This window comes from Anser anser (genome assembly GCF_964211835.1).
Source record: "Anser anser genome assembly, chromosome: 1".
NCBI lineage: Eukaryota > Metazoa > Chordata > Aves > Anseriformes > Anatidae > Anser > Anser anser.
In genome coordinates, this window is record NC_139720.1 from 101,929,467 (window position 1) to 101,945,108 (window position 15,642).

A 15,642-nucleotide genomic window follows, 5' to 3' on the forward strand; every position below is an offset into this window, starting at 1 on the left:
AATTTTGAAAACAGAAGTACCTGGTGCCCCTCTAGCCCTCCTCCATCCCTCTCACTGCATCTCTCAGACACCATTAGTCCTTCATCTGCAGACATATATCTAGGCTGGCTTCTTGGTGATGCATGCAATGAGAAAGGTAGTGCAGCTGACTTGCCCAGGACATATGTCTCCCAGGTCAACCTGCGACACAAGTGTCTCTGTGGAGAGGCTCAGCATCTAGACTTCTTTCTGGAGTCACCTGCTGTAACAAGGGAGATTGGAAAGGGGGTTCTAAATCTCTCTGTCTCCTAAACTGTATTGTAACAAAAAATCTTGATGCATCGCAATACCTTTTTCCCCCCAGTACTCACAAGGTAGGGATTTGAAATGTGATTCATTGCTAATTTAGAAGGCAGCCTAAGAACATGGACTTTGCCCCAGACAACATTTCTCACCAACTTCCCTTACCATTCCTTCAACTCTTTCAAAAAACAAAAACAAACAAACAAAACCAACCAACTTCACATATACTGTAATGGACCCTCTCTGGGATGACCTGGGTCCTGCTGGAATCCAAAGAGAGGCTCAGTTGCAGTGCAAGTAGGAAGGTAACCCTTGGTCACTAGCAGGAGTGAATAACTGTTTGTTTTTTTTTGGCACTACTGTTGGACAGCTGCATCTCTCGCTTCTGGGCAGATTTATAGGGCTTTAGCATACAGTGCAGGCTGGAAAGCTTGTACAAACAGTGCAAGCAAATGTATTTCACTGTGGCCTCATTCTGTGACATCATTTCGCTTTGACAGTGAAAATCACCCAGAGCTGAAATCAATCAGCCTGAGGCCAAGTGACAAGAAAGTGCAAAGCACTAACGTCAGTGTGATCTTCAGAAATGACCACGGTATTGGTATTCTCGCTCTTTTTTTTTTTTTTCCTGGGGCCATTATGAGTGCTGAGTGTATTCTCAAGTATGCTAGCGTTTCCCAAGGTGTTTTGCTTCATGTAAATGTATAGGCATTGTGCTGCATGTGTGTGTGTACAGCTGCACAAGCACATTTAATGTATCTCCTAAACGTGGTTTTGCTAAGGTCTATGACTTGCTCTACAATTAGTAACTTATTTTCTGTAAGCGTACTAAATACTCAGCTATTCTCTTTGACTCCAACAAGAGTTGCTAAATGCTTCAACTCTTTTGGAAAATTAAGACATTTATTTAGGTGCCCCACGCTGGACTTGAGACTGAATCGGAGGCATCTAAAAAACAAGAAAACAAAACAAAACAAAAACTTTCCCTCAATATTTACTACTAAATTCACTCTGTCAGCAATGAGTACTGTATCTGTGTTCTGATTATTCTCAAAATTGCTTAATGTTACAGTGCATCAAGGAGGTGCTCAGGCAGGATCAACTTATCACAGGAACCAGACCTAGACACAGCAGACTTTTTTCAAGTACTTGTTCCCCACTATGCTTCCTGTACCAACAGAGTCAGGTGGGACCATGTCACCAATGTATCTGTTTATTCAAAAACAACCTTTCATCCTTCAGCTTTGAATCATCATGTTCACCCACATACAGCCTGCTGTGCTCCCTCAAACAGTTTGCTAAGTTACCTTGGGCTGCTTTCCACAGTCTCGCTGTAATTATTGAATGGGCCACTCTGCAACTCAGTTATGCTTTGACCTTCCTGTGGTTATATTTCTGAGTCCTCAATACGGTCATTCAAAAATACTGCAGTAGGAAGAGTTGGCAAAGATTCATTGGGACAGATAACATTTTTAGATGGGAACTGTTTTGTTTTTGTGGCAGAATGGTTTTGCGTTGACTTTTGCTCCACAACCTGACTCTTAAGCATCCCTGTATCTGAGTCCCAGGTTTGTCCCTGTCGCAGTTTCTTAAAGGTGTTACGGAAACCTTCAGTGCTAAAGTAGTAGATCAGGGGGTCCAGCGTGCAGTTCATACTGGCCAACAGCATTGTCCTAATTAACACGTCACGCACAGAGGTCTGTGTTTCTGGTCGTACATTAATCACCTTGGCCTTTAGCAACCCGTATACTGCCAAGGTAGTGTTGTAGGGCACAAAGCAGATGATGAAGATGACCAGGTTGACCACGAGGAGACGGACTGTCTTCTGCTGTCGCAGGGTCTTTGTCTGGCTGGCTTGACAGAGCTCCCGAAAGATCTGAATTGAGCAGTACGTCACAGAGCTCAGAGGCAGGAGAAAACCCAGGATTTCAGCCAGGACAACTAGGGGGAAGAGGTTGTTCTGCCACATGTTGTCACTAAAGCTTTCAAAGCACAGATATGTGGTCTGATTCTCTGACACACAGTGGTTTTGCTTGTGGTATATAGCTGTGGGGATGGAGCCCATGAGAATCACTACCCAGACAACGAGGCACAGGAGCCTGGCCACCTTGGGGCGCCGCAGATGCCGCCAGCGAAGTGGATGGACAATGGCGACATAGCGATCCAGGTTGATGCACATGAGGAAGATGCAGCTACCATACATGTTGATCTGGAAGACAGAGCCAGAGACCTGGCACAGGATCTCACCAAAGGGCCACTCGTGGTTGGAATAGTAGTAGAGTCGCAGTGGCAGAGGGAGCGTGAAGGTGAGGTCACTCACAGCCAGGTTGAACATGTAGATCATCACTACAGACTTCAGGCGCAGGCAGCGAACTAGTATCCACAGAGCCACCACATTCAGTACCAAACCTGTAATGAATATCAGGATGTAGCCAGGCAGGAGGAGGTAGTGCTGTTGTTTGTAATCCTTGCACATCTGAGATGAGTTGTCAGCTAACATGCCCAGAGATGAGGGGAGGATCTCAATGAGATGGCTGAGACAGCTGGTGGGATAAGAAGGCCGAAAGAAAAGCACCAAACAAAGTCATTCCCCTCGAGGAAGCTCTGGGTAGGGCATTCCCCTCATCTGCAACTGGGAGTTAGATGGGCACATCTCTCTTTCTTGACTGGCACTGCTTTGGATTGTTGGTCAATGGTCATCTGGCAGGGATAGTAATGTAGTCTGCTTCAGCCTCTAGTTCATCTATTCTTTCCAGTGGTTACAGGGATGTTGATGTGATGAAAGGTCATTCCCAGTTATTCAGTGTCAGCACAATTCCTAGGCAGAGCAGAAAACCAAGAAATAAGAGTTCAAGTTAGAAGGGGAAATCTCTTGAAAGGTCAAAATCCCACCATGGTGGCTTCTGTTGCAAGAATTTGTAAAGAAATTGAAAGATGAAGAAAAATGTACAGTAGAAAAGTAAGTGGTTAAACAGCAGAGGAAGCCAGAACACAGAGAAGGTAACTGTTGTACAGAATATGCACGTCCCAGAAAATACACATTGTTTTGATTGCTGCTGTGAGCACATGCATGCAAGAAAGGGACAGCATAAGAGCACACAGAGAAAGTAGTTAAGGCAACTTGGGGCGGGGGCGGGGGGGAGAAGAGAAATAGAGAAAGAAAGAGAGAAATAGAGAAAGGTTGGCTGGCTGGCTGGCTGGCTGGCTGGCTGGCTGGCTGGCTGGCTGGCTGGCAGAAAGGAAGGAAGGAAGGAAGGAAGGAAGGAAGGAAGGAAGGAAGGAAGGAAGGAAGGAAGGAAGGAAGGAAGGAAGGAAGGAAGGAAGGAAGGAAGGAAGGAAGGAAAGAAGGAAAGAAGTAAGGAAGTAAGGAAGGAAAACAAGGAAGAGAGCAAGCATTTTGAAGCAATAATGCTGGCTGGAAGGAACTTAGAAGAGAATAAAAACTGCATGGTAGTTTTGTATCAGAGAAACAGAACTTCGTACACCATTGCAGATAAAAAGAATGACGCTACAATTAGACTTGACTCCACCCTAGCTCCCTTTTGTAGGTAAAACAACCCATAAAAACCTGAGTCCCAGCTAAGGACTGGACCAGAACGGATAAACTTCAATGGATAGATGTGGAGGGCCAAGGAAATCTTCTAGAAATCTGACTCGTTTTTCTAGAGATTTGAGTGCAAATGAGACCAAGGCATCCATCTCAGTTCCTTCCTCAGCATTTATAAGACAGAATAACAGGGTTGATGTGGTGGTAGAAATGACTGGGCCTCAATTTCTCTATGAAATTTCAGCTAAGCACAAGGAAAGAGAGGATTTATGTTACAGTAGCTGAATTTCCGTGAGCAGCTTACATTCACACAGTTCCTGCTCTAGCTCCTTTTTGGGGTGCTCTCTTACATGGTATAAATGGTGCCTATTGCAATTGCATGTCCGCAGATCACTTTCCTGCTTACAGCACCGTGAAGTATGAAGAAGTCCATGTCCCACAGACACAAAGAACGCCCAGGTAAAGTAGGAACACAGTAAAGAAGGAACCCATGGGATTAATGCAGACAAACATGTCCGTGACTCCTAAGTAGTGTGAGGCTGGTAACCACTCTAGATTCTAGTGGTAGCACTGCCCTGGCAAACATTGATCAACTAGAGTAAGTCCAGTGGAAGGTCACCAAAAAGATCTGGAGGCTGGAACACTTGCCTAGTGAAGAGATGCTAAGGGAACTGGGCTAGTTCAACTGAGAGAAGAGAAGGCTCCAGGAGACGTAATAGCAGACTCCCCATACCAGCAGGAAAAAAGGAAAAAAAATTGCCTAAGTTGGATATTACTGTAAGAGGAAGCTACCCAGCAACTTGACAGGCATGTCAGACCTTCTGGATGGCATTGTAGGGCGATGCACAGGTCTAGAGGGAGTATCTATTAAAAAAGAGGAAGGGCATGCTGGTCTCATAGGTGGGAATTGAGTCAACAGATGCACTGTGGTGACTATATATTAGACAATGAAAGTGGAACTCATCTATGAGAGAATGGGGATAAAGAGCAGAGAGTTATCAATTTGCCCATCCTTTTGTGTCATTGGGAAGGTCCACCACCAAGCCATTTTTCTTAGAGAAAATTCTACTGGTTTGTCAGGATACATTTGAATGGCTTTCCTCCTTCTTTAAAAATGAATGACAACTTTGTGTGAAGACTTGCTTAAGTTTAAAGTATAGAATAATCCAGCCAGACAAACTGGGGGTGTTCAAAGAAACGTTGGACCTGGTGCTTAGGGACATGGTCTAGTGGGTGACATTGGTAGTAGGGTGATGGTTAGACCAGATGATCTTGAAGGTCTTTTCCAACCTTAATGATTCTGGGATTCTATGATTCTAAGAATGTTGTTGGTTTCAAGTGAAATTATTAGATGCCTCAAAAACAGAAACTACAGGGAGATATGCCAGCTTTTGCTACAGCCAAAACCCTGCAATGACTCCAGATTGAACAGATTGGAGAGTACTTTCATCTTGACTGAGACAAATTGAGTGAGACTCAGGCTCTGTGAGAAAACATGACCTGCTCCAACATGTGCCCAGACCATGCGGCTGTCAGATGAAGGTGACTTGTCTAGATAGACAGCCTATTTTTGTCAGTTGGTGTTTAATAAACACCTCTAGAGAATACAATCTGTAATATGGTCCATATTGTTTGAGAGCAGTGGTTTACCTAAAACTAATACTCTAGCTCAGATCATGGATGATGAAGGAATAATGTAAGAACAGTGCAATTATGCAGTGATACTCCTTCAAGTTCTCTTTCTGTTTCCAACAAACTGTAGCCCAGGGATTTCCTGAGCCAGAGGTGACATATTTATATTTAATAGTCCTCAGGGATCTTTTATTATTTTTTCCAGTTGCTTTTTGAAACCATATAAAATTTACCATCTACAACATCCAGTGACAGCAGTGCCAAGGATTTCCACAGTTTAATTGCATCTCATGTGAAGAACCGTCTGTTTGTACCCACTTTAAATCACCACCAGCTAGATTCAGTTCCTAGTTTTAGTACTGGAAGAGAAAGTGGAATAAAACATTCCTATTCACTTTCACCTTATCACTGATGATTTAATAAACTTGTATCATACTTCCCCTCAGCGACTTTATTTTTATTTTATTTTTTTGAGGCTAAAGGGTCTTAGCTTCTTAGTTGCTCCTCTGTTCTAAGGATCTGTTCTGTAATTTTGAATGTCCTTGTTACCCATTCTCAGAACTTTTCCTCCTCTTCTACAGCCTTTGTAAGCCTTGTGGTGAGGGGCTCAAACTGTACAGACGGAGTGTTGAAGATATGTATGCACTGAGCTGAGTAGGCATAGAACTCATTCACAAGGAGTAATGGTCAGTTCAGATTGTTTTTTTTCTCATCACTTAGCTAGATGAAATTTCAGCTGTTATTTTAAGGCCAGTCACTCACTCTTTTTCTAATCTCTGCAGTTCTTCTCAGCCACTCTCATCTTTTCTAACTTGAATAATTTTATGTCTCCAACAGATTTGTTTTTTCATTATTCATCCTTCATGAATAAATCAAACAGCCCAAGCCCTAGCATGGATGTCTTATAACTCCATTGCAAAAGATGACCATCTACCCTCATTCTCTGACCTGTCTTATACCAACTTTTTATCCAGATACGAACCTTTTCTCTAAATTTCTTTAAGCACCATTCATGAGAGCCCTTTTTGAAAGCCTTTTGGAAACCCACACAGGCCACTGTTCATGTGCTTGTTGACTCCTTCTAAGTATTCCAGTAGGACGGTGAGGCACAGCATCTCTTTACAAAAGCCATGTTGACTCTTCCCCAGTAATTAGATGTGACTGCATGTCAATTGACTTTTTTCCTCTTTTTCTATTGCTTCTACTAACTGTGTTCAGCACAGATACCAGGCTCCCTGGTGTAAAATCTCCCAGAAGCCTTTCCTCAAACTGTGTCTGTTAGTGAGCACCACAGATAGTCACTTCTTTCATACTTAAGTTGTTTTAGGACCACTGGGATAAGAGCCAGAGATTTAATAAGTGCTTACTTAATCTTGCTGCTTTATAACCCTTCATAACAGCATTTTCATCAGAGACAGTCCTTTGATGAATTTCCCCTTAAAGATTGTTTCTGCTGTGGAAATCTTCCAGACTTTCCTGACATGAACACCGGGGCAATAAATCTGTTTAATTTTCTACTCACCTTCACCTTTTCCTTTTTCTGAGTGGTCTTTCCTTATGTATTAGCCCTTAAGCCTCTGAGACACCAGATAACAGAGTTCTGAACTGGTAGCAAAGATCACTGAGAGTGAAAAATATTTTTTTTTTTTTTCAGGTGAATGTGTTTCTTTTTTGTGGGTGGATGGAAACACAGAAGCAAGAATCCTTGAGCTGAGCTTTACTAGAGACTAATGATGGCGTTATTAAAAACAAGGTGATAGTCTCAAATCTGATGTAATAGATACTGTAATCAAGATGTCAGAGACCCAACTTAAGATGTGTATGTACACAGTCTTTGGAAAGAGGAAGCTGTGGGAGCAGAGCACTTCTCTGCAGAGCTCTGAAGGTACAGTTTTGACTGCTCATCGCTGACGAGGAAATCTGATAAAGCAGGCTGGTAGCAGGGAGGCAGAAGGGCTGAAACTGGTTCAGTTATCCTTGTCAGTTAATGTTCAAAAGCCACACGCAGCATTCTTTGTGGCTATTTCCAAAAGAACCTCAAGCTCTACAAAAAAGCTGCTGAGGGATCTCAAGTCATCAGCTGTGTATACACAGGGAATGGTACCACAACTTGAACTAGCAATAGAAGAAGAGCAACCAAATAGATATTTTGACTCCAATGTTCTTCTACAGAAATAATACTCCTTGTGATGAGATGCTGTCTTGAAATCCTGAAGGAACTTCCTATTTGGCAACTGACTTAAGTGGCCCATGAGGAGGAGTAAGCATCTTTTTACCTTTCAGTGTAGATCAGTATGAACCCTTAAAGGCCTTTTCCCCAGTGGAGACAGAAAAGAGTAACTCAAACTGCAGATGCCACCAAAGCAGATACCTCTTCCTGTCATAGTTTCAGGCAGAAATTGAATTTGTTGCTGGTGTTCTTGCTCCGGGAAGCGGACAGGAGGAGCAACATGGATGTGTGCATGTACACACACTCTAAGCAAATTCTGCAAGGGAGAAGGAGATGAAGAAACTAAAACGAAGGGAAGGCAGTGGCAAGGGAGGAAGAGGTGCTGGTAGAGGTGTGAAATGGAGGCAATGTTGACTGCTGATGATGTGTGAGGGGAGAGAAGAACACGAGTGCTGGTAAACAACCTGAAAACCAGTTAAAGAGAACATGTCGCACTCCCCTCCCACATACACTCTCTTGTGACCACCCTGCATGGACTACAGCCAGCCACGTGCCTCCTCCAAGTGCTTAGGAAGCTGCACAAGGGCCATGGCTGGTATGGGGTGCTCCTGATGGCCTCGTGGCACCAGCAGTGGACAAGCCACAGGTCAGGCCCAAGGTGAGCACTTCTCATCAGAGGCAGAAAAATAGTTGCTAGGCAAGCAGATCCCACAGGACATGCCAAACCTGTGGGACTTTTCATTTTGGAGGGTGGGAAACCATAGCTGTACTTCCTTACAGGGGCTGAAACAGGCAGGCCTTGGAATGAGATGAGATGAGAAGAGATATGAGATGAGATGAGATGAGATATGAGATGAGTTGAGATCTCTCTGCCTAGTCTTAGGAATCTTCTCATAATACCTTACCTGAGCCACTGCTGCCTAGCACCACAAAAATTATGAATGACCACAGCATAGTGGGACACAGGTTTATCATAGAATGGTTTAGGTATGAAGAGACCTTAAGAGATCATCTAGTCTAATCCCTCTGCCATGGGCAGGGACACCTTCCACTACACCAGGTTGCTCAAAGCCTCATCCAACCTGGTCTTGCCCAGGGATGGGGCATCCACAACCTCTTTGGACAACCTGTTCCAGCATATTGCCACCCTCATCATGGAAAGTTACACCTTTATATCCAATCTAAATTAATCTTCTTTCAATTTAAAACTGTTGCTCCTTGTCCTGTCACTACAAGCCCTGGTAAAAAGTCTGTCTTTCTCATAACCCCCCCGTTATATTTTGAAAGGCTGCAATTAAGTCTCCCTTGAGCCTTGTCTTCTCCAGTCTGAACAACCCTGACTGTCTCAGCCTCTCTTCATAGGAGAGGTACTCCAGCCCTCTGATCACCTTTGTGGCTCTCGTCTGGACTCAGTCTAACAGATCCATGTATTTCTTACGTTGGGGACCCCAGAGCTGGATGCAGTCCTCCATACTTATGAGAGCAGAGTAGAGTTATGCATGGGGCAGGGAAATGAGGTGAAAGAAAAAAAAAAGAGAGCTAGAAAAGTCTTGCCAAGCATGCCACAGAGTAAGTGTTTCTGAGAGTGACTTGTTATTTAATCTCTAGTGCACTCTGGGGTTGCCTGTAGATGCAGGAAGAAAGCACAGCATCAGGTAGCAAATGAGCAGAGCAGTGCCAATGAGAACACAACCTGCACAAGCTGGCTTAGTAGATCTGACACCAAGAGGAAATAACAAGGAGTGTGCCAGACCTCAAAATAAAAAAACAGCAAAACACTCAGTTTTGTTTTAGAAATTGAAGTTACTTCTTCTTCTTTTTTTTTTTTTTTTGTGTAAACGTGGTTAATTTTTACTCAACAGAGGTGATATTTAAACCTCACTTTTCACCTTTTTTTTCTAAACATGAAATTAGATTATTGTGGCAATTAGAACCACGAAAGCTAAGGCTCAGGACTCGGGATGTCCTGTTTTTAATGAGGTGCATGGCATCAGGGCTCAAACCTCTGTATATAACTCACAAGGTCTGATCACACTGGTACTGCCCGCTGTCTAGAGGTATCACGCACCCTCACCTCGTAAGGGCCCCATGGAAGAGGACTTCCACTGCGGGCACCATGTCAAGCAAGCTCTGCAAGCTGCTGATACTCCTAGTATCACAGGACCCCAAAGAAAGCCCGTGTTTGAATGCACACTGAGATTTGCCACGCAATTCTCAATTCAGTGGGTGACGGAAGAGGCATTAGGTGGTTCCCTGGTGCCCTATGATCAGTTGTGGTAGCACATGCCCAACGCTCCCAGACCATCCCGCTTGTGAGCTGCTTCTGTCTCACTTACCTCTCTGCTGGTGAAGAGCTGAGGGTGCCTGACAGCTTGCTGTCTGCTCACTGCAGAGATTTCAGTTCATTCACCAGGGCTGCCAGTGGCTTGAATTACAACAGAACCAAGCAGGCTCTCTGTCTACTTGCTTATCCAAATCACGTCCGTCCCCACCACCGTGGCTGGTTCTATATCTGTCAAGCTGCAGTTCATGTCCCCTCCTTTCTCACTTCCTGATGCACTGGCCACAAAGCATGAACTTTGCTATTTGAAGCTGATAAGCTAAAACACATTCTATGAGAGCGAATGCAATTGTGAAAGACGCAATACTCAGGTGCACGAGAAACAGAGGAGGCATGCCCTCAGTCACAGTGCCAAATATTTGTTCATCTTTGCCCCCACGATAACACAGCCACCCCCATGGCTGAATTTTCCGCGGGGAAAATTAAAACCTCCCCTTCCCCACGATATTGCCAGACAGAAGTTAGAAGTGAAATATGGGAAGTGAGAGCTAGTGCGTGCACACAAAGGTTTTAATCACCAGAGAGCACAGTGGCTGGGTGTCCTGATGGTCCCATGGGGGGGCACTGTGGGGCAGATGCCCTGCCCAGGGGCCCAGCTTCACACTGCTGGCAAGCGTCAGGGACCCCAAATAACCGAGCTCTTGACGGGGTGTCAGTGCCCGCAGTAGGCAAAGGCATGTTTGCCACGAGTGTCATCCCTGTTGTTAGAGGCATGGTGCTAGGAGACCTAGCATTGCCAGGCAGAGCTGGGAGGGGGTCTGCCCTTCTGCAGAGCCCATCTGGCACTCTGCTGCTTCCTGAGGTCCTGTTTCTGCTCGGTGGTCCCAGCATACCTGGAAGAAGGCGGGGATCATGGGAATGCTCCTATCCCGACTGTCATCCTTCACCAGGAGAGCTGCTGCCTTCTGCCCCAGATGAAGGTCCCCTGCTCACAGGCTCCCAGCTCCTCCGCCTGCTGGCTGTCACGGCTTATGTTTGACTTTCTCACTCTCTGTGTCCCTTGTTCTGCCTCATTCAGGGAGTGACACGATGAGGGATATATCTTCCTGCTGCTCGTAAATCCTTGGAGGGTACAATAGCACCCAAACTGCTGATTTCACTCTGCTTTGCTTCAGTGCCTCTCTCTTTTAACCAGTCCCCCTTTCTCACTTCCTAGTTGCTGGGATCTTTGTTCTCACAGCTATTTGTGATTTTTTTTTTTTTTTCCCCCAGTTCCTGCCAAGTTTCTTGTACCATGAAAAACTTGCAAATATATTGAGGAGCGGGGGCTTCACCCTTTGCAAAAAGAATCCCTAATATCCTCTGTGGGGCCTTTCCCCTCCCCTGAGCCTCTCGCTGCCTTCCCCCCACCTCCCCGGCTCAGCTTGGCAGCCCTGCCTTTACCTCATGTGTCAGAAGAGCTGCCCTGCGTGTCTGTGCCACCCCACTGCATCCCTCACACCTCGCTCCCCAGGTTCACTCACCTCGCTGGGTCTCAAAAGCCCACAGACGACTCCCTGCCAGGTGGGCTCACGCCCCTCAGCTGCTGCCCCTCGGAGGTTCAGCTTGCAGGGACGAGCAGCGCAGCCCCCAGAGCTCCTCACTGCTGCCTGAGCCGCCAGCAGGTAAGACCAGATTGCTGGGGTGTGTGTTGGAGGCTACACCCTGGTGCTGCTGCAGATCCCAACATGCCCACCGCCGCAGAGCACCGGCTCCAGAAAGCAGGAGCAAGAACCAAAGCGGAGCTGGGAGCTGGGAAGACAAGCAGAGAAATGGAAAGCCTGCTGCAGCAAAGCAGTTGCTCGGGTTTGGGAGGAAGGCTGATAAACCCCAACGCTTTTCAGACCTTGTTGTGCAGGCAGATGTAGACGAGCACAGCAAAGGTGTTAACCTGCTTGCAGGCACACAGAGGAGGTGGAAGAACCGTAACAAGGCCAGAGCCACAGCGTTTCGCTCTTTGAATGATTCAGAGAAGAAAAGCAGAAACCTCAGGGCTGAGTGAAGATTATCACCTTGCAGAGACAGCAGACGGTACTTCCCAGGCCCAGAGAGGGAACAGCAGCCTTTGCTCTCAGGATGTTTCATGCAACTCACATCGCCCTCTGAGAAGAGGAGCAGCCACCATGCTACGCCCTCCTGGGAGAAGGGCAGAGAGAGCCCCTCCTGCCGTGGGGGAAGGCAGGGCCAAAGGGAGACCTGACATGGGGGGAAGGGGGTGTAGAAGGGAGACCTGCCAGGGAAAGAGTTAAGAGAGCCAGGAGGCTGCCGGGCTGTGTCTGTTTGCTGTAGCTATGTGGGCTGCAGGGTAGGGAAGAAGAATGTCCAGCCTGGAGGAGGCAGATGAGGGTGCCTCACCAAGGACAGTGGCTGGGGAAAAGGCAGGCAGCAGGTCTTCCCCTCTCTGCCCCCATGGACTGGCACAGCAGGGAAAGCCTCTGGTTCCCCAGGACTTGATGACAATGCGGTGACGAGCTCATGTGTCTAGCAACAGCTGCCTGAGAGCTGCGAGGCTTTTCTTGCATGGAGAGCTCTGTGTGCTGCCAATGGGATCTCAGGCTGCTTCCTGCTGATGACGTGACTTGTCTACGGAGGAAGACGACCAGATCACCCGCTTACAGGACATCAAACACCAGGGCTCAGGCACTGATGCCATCCCCAGCCACGTGAGCTACCTGTGATGGGTGCCCACCTCAGAGCCCTAGTTCAGAGCTCTCCCACAACACTGCCGGAGCTGTAGGGGATAGCACTGCATGAACGTGCTCCATCCAGCAGGTTTCTGTGGGCCACCGGGTCTCTGACGCTGACAGGCACAGCAGGGTAGCCCATGGTTGTTGCCTGGGACAGGGGCTACCTCTTCTCTGTGCAGGGCTGTGCTGGAGCTGCTGTGAGCGCTGCTGCCTGGCACAGGCAGCAGGAGGTCGCTGGCAGGGATTTGGGTGGCTGCCGCTTTGTGGCTGAAGGTGGAGTTAGGCCAAGGACGGGATGGAGATGGTGTGGCTGTGCACGGTGCTGATCCTGATGCAGGACGTCCTTGCTGTGACTTGGCTGTAAGTATACTTTACACGTACTATATAGGTTGAAAAGGTGCTGGGGAGGTGCTGTTTGTGAAGAAAACGGGCAGATCTGTGAGAAAGGGGTGGGAGAAGGAACCTTGGCAACCCAAATGCAGCATTTGAGAAGGAGCATCTCTGTGAGCACAAAGGGAGAGGGGCAGTGACATGGAAGAGATGCAGGCAGGGGAGCAAAAATGTCCAATTTGCCACAGAGAAGAGGGTGCACATCCCCTTTCCTGCCCATTTTTCCTCTAAAATAGAGCTATAGAGGGCTAATCCTCTGCAGGCATGACCCTGTCTCTAGCCCACCTATGAATGGGACTCTCTTCTGCCTTACAGGCACCTGGCCAAGCAGACGTCCCTGCGGGGGGCCCTCAGGGACCCTGGTGTCTGTGCAGGTCTGACGGGGCTGGTGGAAGAGCAGGTGCGGGTTTGCCGTCGGCAGGTGGAAGCCATGGAGGCGGTGAAGCGAGGAGCGGAGCTGGCTGTAGAGGAGTGCCAGTACCAGTTTCACTCTCGCCGGTGGAACTGCTCCACCCTGCAGGAGCTGCAAGTCTTCGGCAAAGTCGCCATCCAAGGTCAGCAGGGGCAGGCAGAGCTGGCAGGGTTGGCATGGGGTCCCTTCAATATGCAGTGGGTCCCCTTGGTGTGGCTTCCTTCACATGCTAACATAGCTGCTGACACAGCAATTTTTGCAAATATTAATATTCTACCTAAATTTCATCATTTGGCCAGTCCTGGCTTTTAGGTCCCATCTGGACCATGCTGGTTATCAGCTCTGCAGACTGGCAGATCTTGCCCCTAACCCCTGCCACCAGCCCAGCCCCCAGGAATATCAGGTCAAATCGAGCCTTTTGCTTCAAGGTCACAGTCCCTTTTTGTTTCAGGCCTGGGAAAAAGGATCTGCCTATGTCTCCAAAACCAATCTGCACAGGTTTTGCACATGCTTGCACAGGAGGACACATACAGGGAGAAATAAACAGGGTTTCTGTGGCTTCTCACCCCCAGGCTCCCCTTTCAGTTGCCTCTGGGCAGCATGGCTGCTGACTTCTCTCCATCAATGGGACACGAGGCCCAGGAGCTGGAGGTGCTGCAGGCTGGCTTCAGGCCTCAGGAACCACAGCACCGGGTGAACGTCCTGATGGTGATTTCTCCTAAGCAGTCTTCATCTGAATGTATTGATCCTGCATGCAATAACAGCCTCCCTCCCCTGCTGCATCTCACCGATTCCTTCCCCCTCTCCATGAAGGAGAGCTCCGAGCTCAGCAGACCGGTGCCCTTTCTCACCCCGGTGCAGGCACACGGGAATCTGCCTTCATCCATGCCATCTCCTCTGCGGGTGTTGCCTTTGCCGTGACTCGTGCCTGCAGCCGTGGGGAGCTGGAGAAGTGTGGCTGCGACCGCAAAATCCGAGGAGTCAGCCCTGAAGGTAATGGAAGAGGCCGGGAGCAGAGCTGAGGTGACAGAGGATGAGATCCATGGGGCAGGACCTCACCAGGGGAAGAGACCTCCTTTTGCTTCACAGCCCTCAGCACTTCTGGAGCTCCTCCCAGGGCCTCTTACTTTTTATCTCACACCTGCTTTCCCTCTGCAGGTTTCCAGTGGTCAGGCTGCTCTGATAACCTGTCATATGGGATTGCCTTTTCTCAAGCCTTTGTAGACAATCCCGAGAGGAGCCGCGGCATCTCTTCCAGCCGAGCTCTCATGAACCTGCACAATAACAAGGCGGGGAGGAAGGTAAGGGCAGGAACAAGAGCTGGGAAGCAAGCTGAGCTTCTGGGGCTTTCTCCTTGGCTGGGCAGAGCTCTCTCCAGCCCCTTATCCAGAGTAGCAGTTCAGGGCAGCCACGAGCTCACAGAGCAGGTCTGTGTCCTGCTGCCCTGCTTTGCCCTGCCTTGCCTTGCCTCCCTCTTTCTCCCCTTCCCTTCCCATCCCTCTGGTTGATCCTGCCCTCTAGCTGAACACCCCTTCCTGAAGGCCCCAGTCAGGCCCCATATGGGAAGGCTGTGAGGGAATGGCAGCTGCCTGGGGCTCACCAGCATGGGGCAGGTGCCCCACATCATGTCCCAGATCTGGCTTGCAGACACCTTCTTCTCCCCAGGCACTCCTGGCCCACATGAAGGTGGAGTGCAAGTGCCACGGCGTGTCAGGCTCCTGCGAGGTGCGTACATGCTGGAGGGTCATGCCCCCCTTCCGCAAGGTGGGCAACGTCCTGAAGGAGAAGTTTGAGGGGGCGACTGAGGTTCACCCACAGCGGGTCGGTTCCCGCAAGCTGCTGGTGCCCAAGAGCTCTCGCTTCAAGCCCTACACAGCTCACGACCTGGTCTACCTCTTGGCCAGCCCAGACTTCTGTGACCGGGACCCCCGGCATGGGGTCTTCGGTACCTCTGGCCGCCAGTGCAACCGGACATCCCCGGCCATGGATGGCTGTGAGCTCCTGTGCTGCGGCAGGGGCTTCCACACCACGCAGGCCGAGGTGGTGGAGCGGTGCAGCTGCAAGTTTCGGTGGTGCTGCTCCGTCAAGTGCAAGCAGTGCCGCCACCGGGTGGAGGTGCACAGCTGCCGCTGAGGGGGCACGGGGGGGGTGGCCGGGGACTGAGCAGAAGACAGCCCACGGAGAGGCGCACAGGGTGGGGGG

The 15,642-nt window shown here is 48.6% G+C and overlaps 2 protein-coding genes across 7 annotated transcripts; one reads left to right on the plus strand and one right to left on the minus strand.

The window, feature by feature from the left end:
• Window positions 1–1,224: 1,224 nt before the first annotated feature.
• On the minus strand, window positions 1,225–11,588 carry LPAR5 (lysophosphatidic acid receptor 5). Of its 6 annotated transcripts, none has more exons than XM_083798104.1 (4): window positions 11,436–11,573; window positions 10,806–11,034; window positions 9,968–10,190; window positions 1,225–3,100 (listed from the first exon to the last, which is right to left on the minus strand). In XM_083798104.1, the coding sequence occupies exon 4, from the start codon at window positions 2,780–2,782 to the stop codon at window positions 1,670–1,672; it is 1,113 nt and encodes a 370-aa protein (XP_083654230.1). In that variant the 5' UTR covers window positions 2,783–3,100; window positions 9,968–10,190; window positions 10,806–11,034; window positions 11,436–11,573; the 3' UTR covers window positions 1,225–1,669. The 6 variants fall into 6 exon arrangements, with proteins under 6 accessions (XP_083654230.1, XP_083654228.1, XP_083654232.1 ...); XM_083798102.1 differs by having other exon boundaries at window positions 9,968–10,231; XM_083798106.1 differs by lacking the exon at window positions 9,968–10,190.
• A 188-nt stretch (window positions 11,589–11,776) lies between these two features.
• LOC310881194 (protein Wnt-4-like) lies at window positions 11,777–15,588 on the plus strand. Its single transcript, XM_083798155.1, has 5 exons — window positions 11,777–12,998; window positions 13,344–13,582; window positions 14,302–14,433; window positions 14,599–14,741; window positions 15,106–15,588. The coding sequence occupies exons 1-5, from the start codon at window positions 12,934–12,936 to the stop codon at window positions 15,571–15,573; spliced, it is 1,047 nt and encodes a 348-aa protein (XP_083654281.1). The 5' UTR covers window positions 11,777–12,933; the 3' UTR covers window positions 15,574–15,588.
• Window positions 15,589–15,642: the final 54 nt, after the last annotated feature.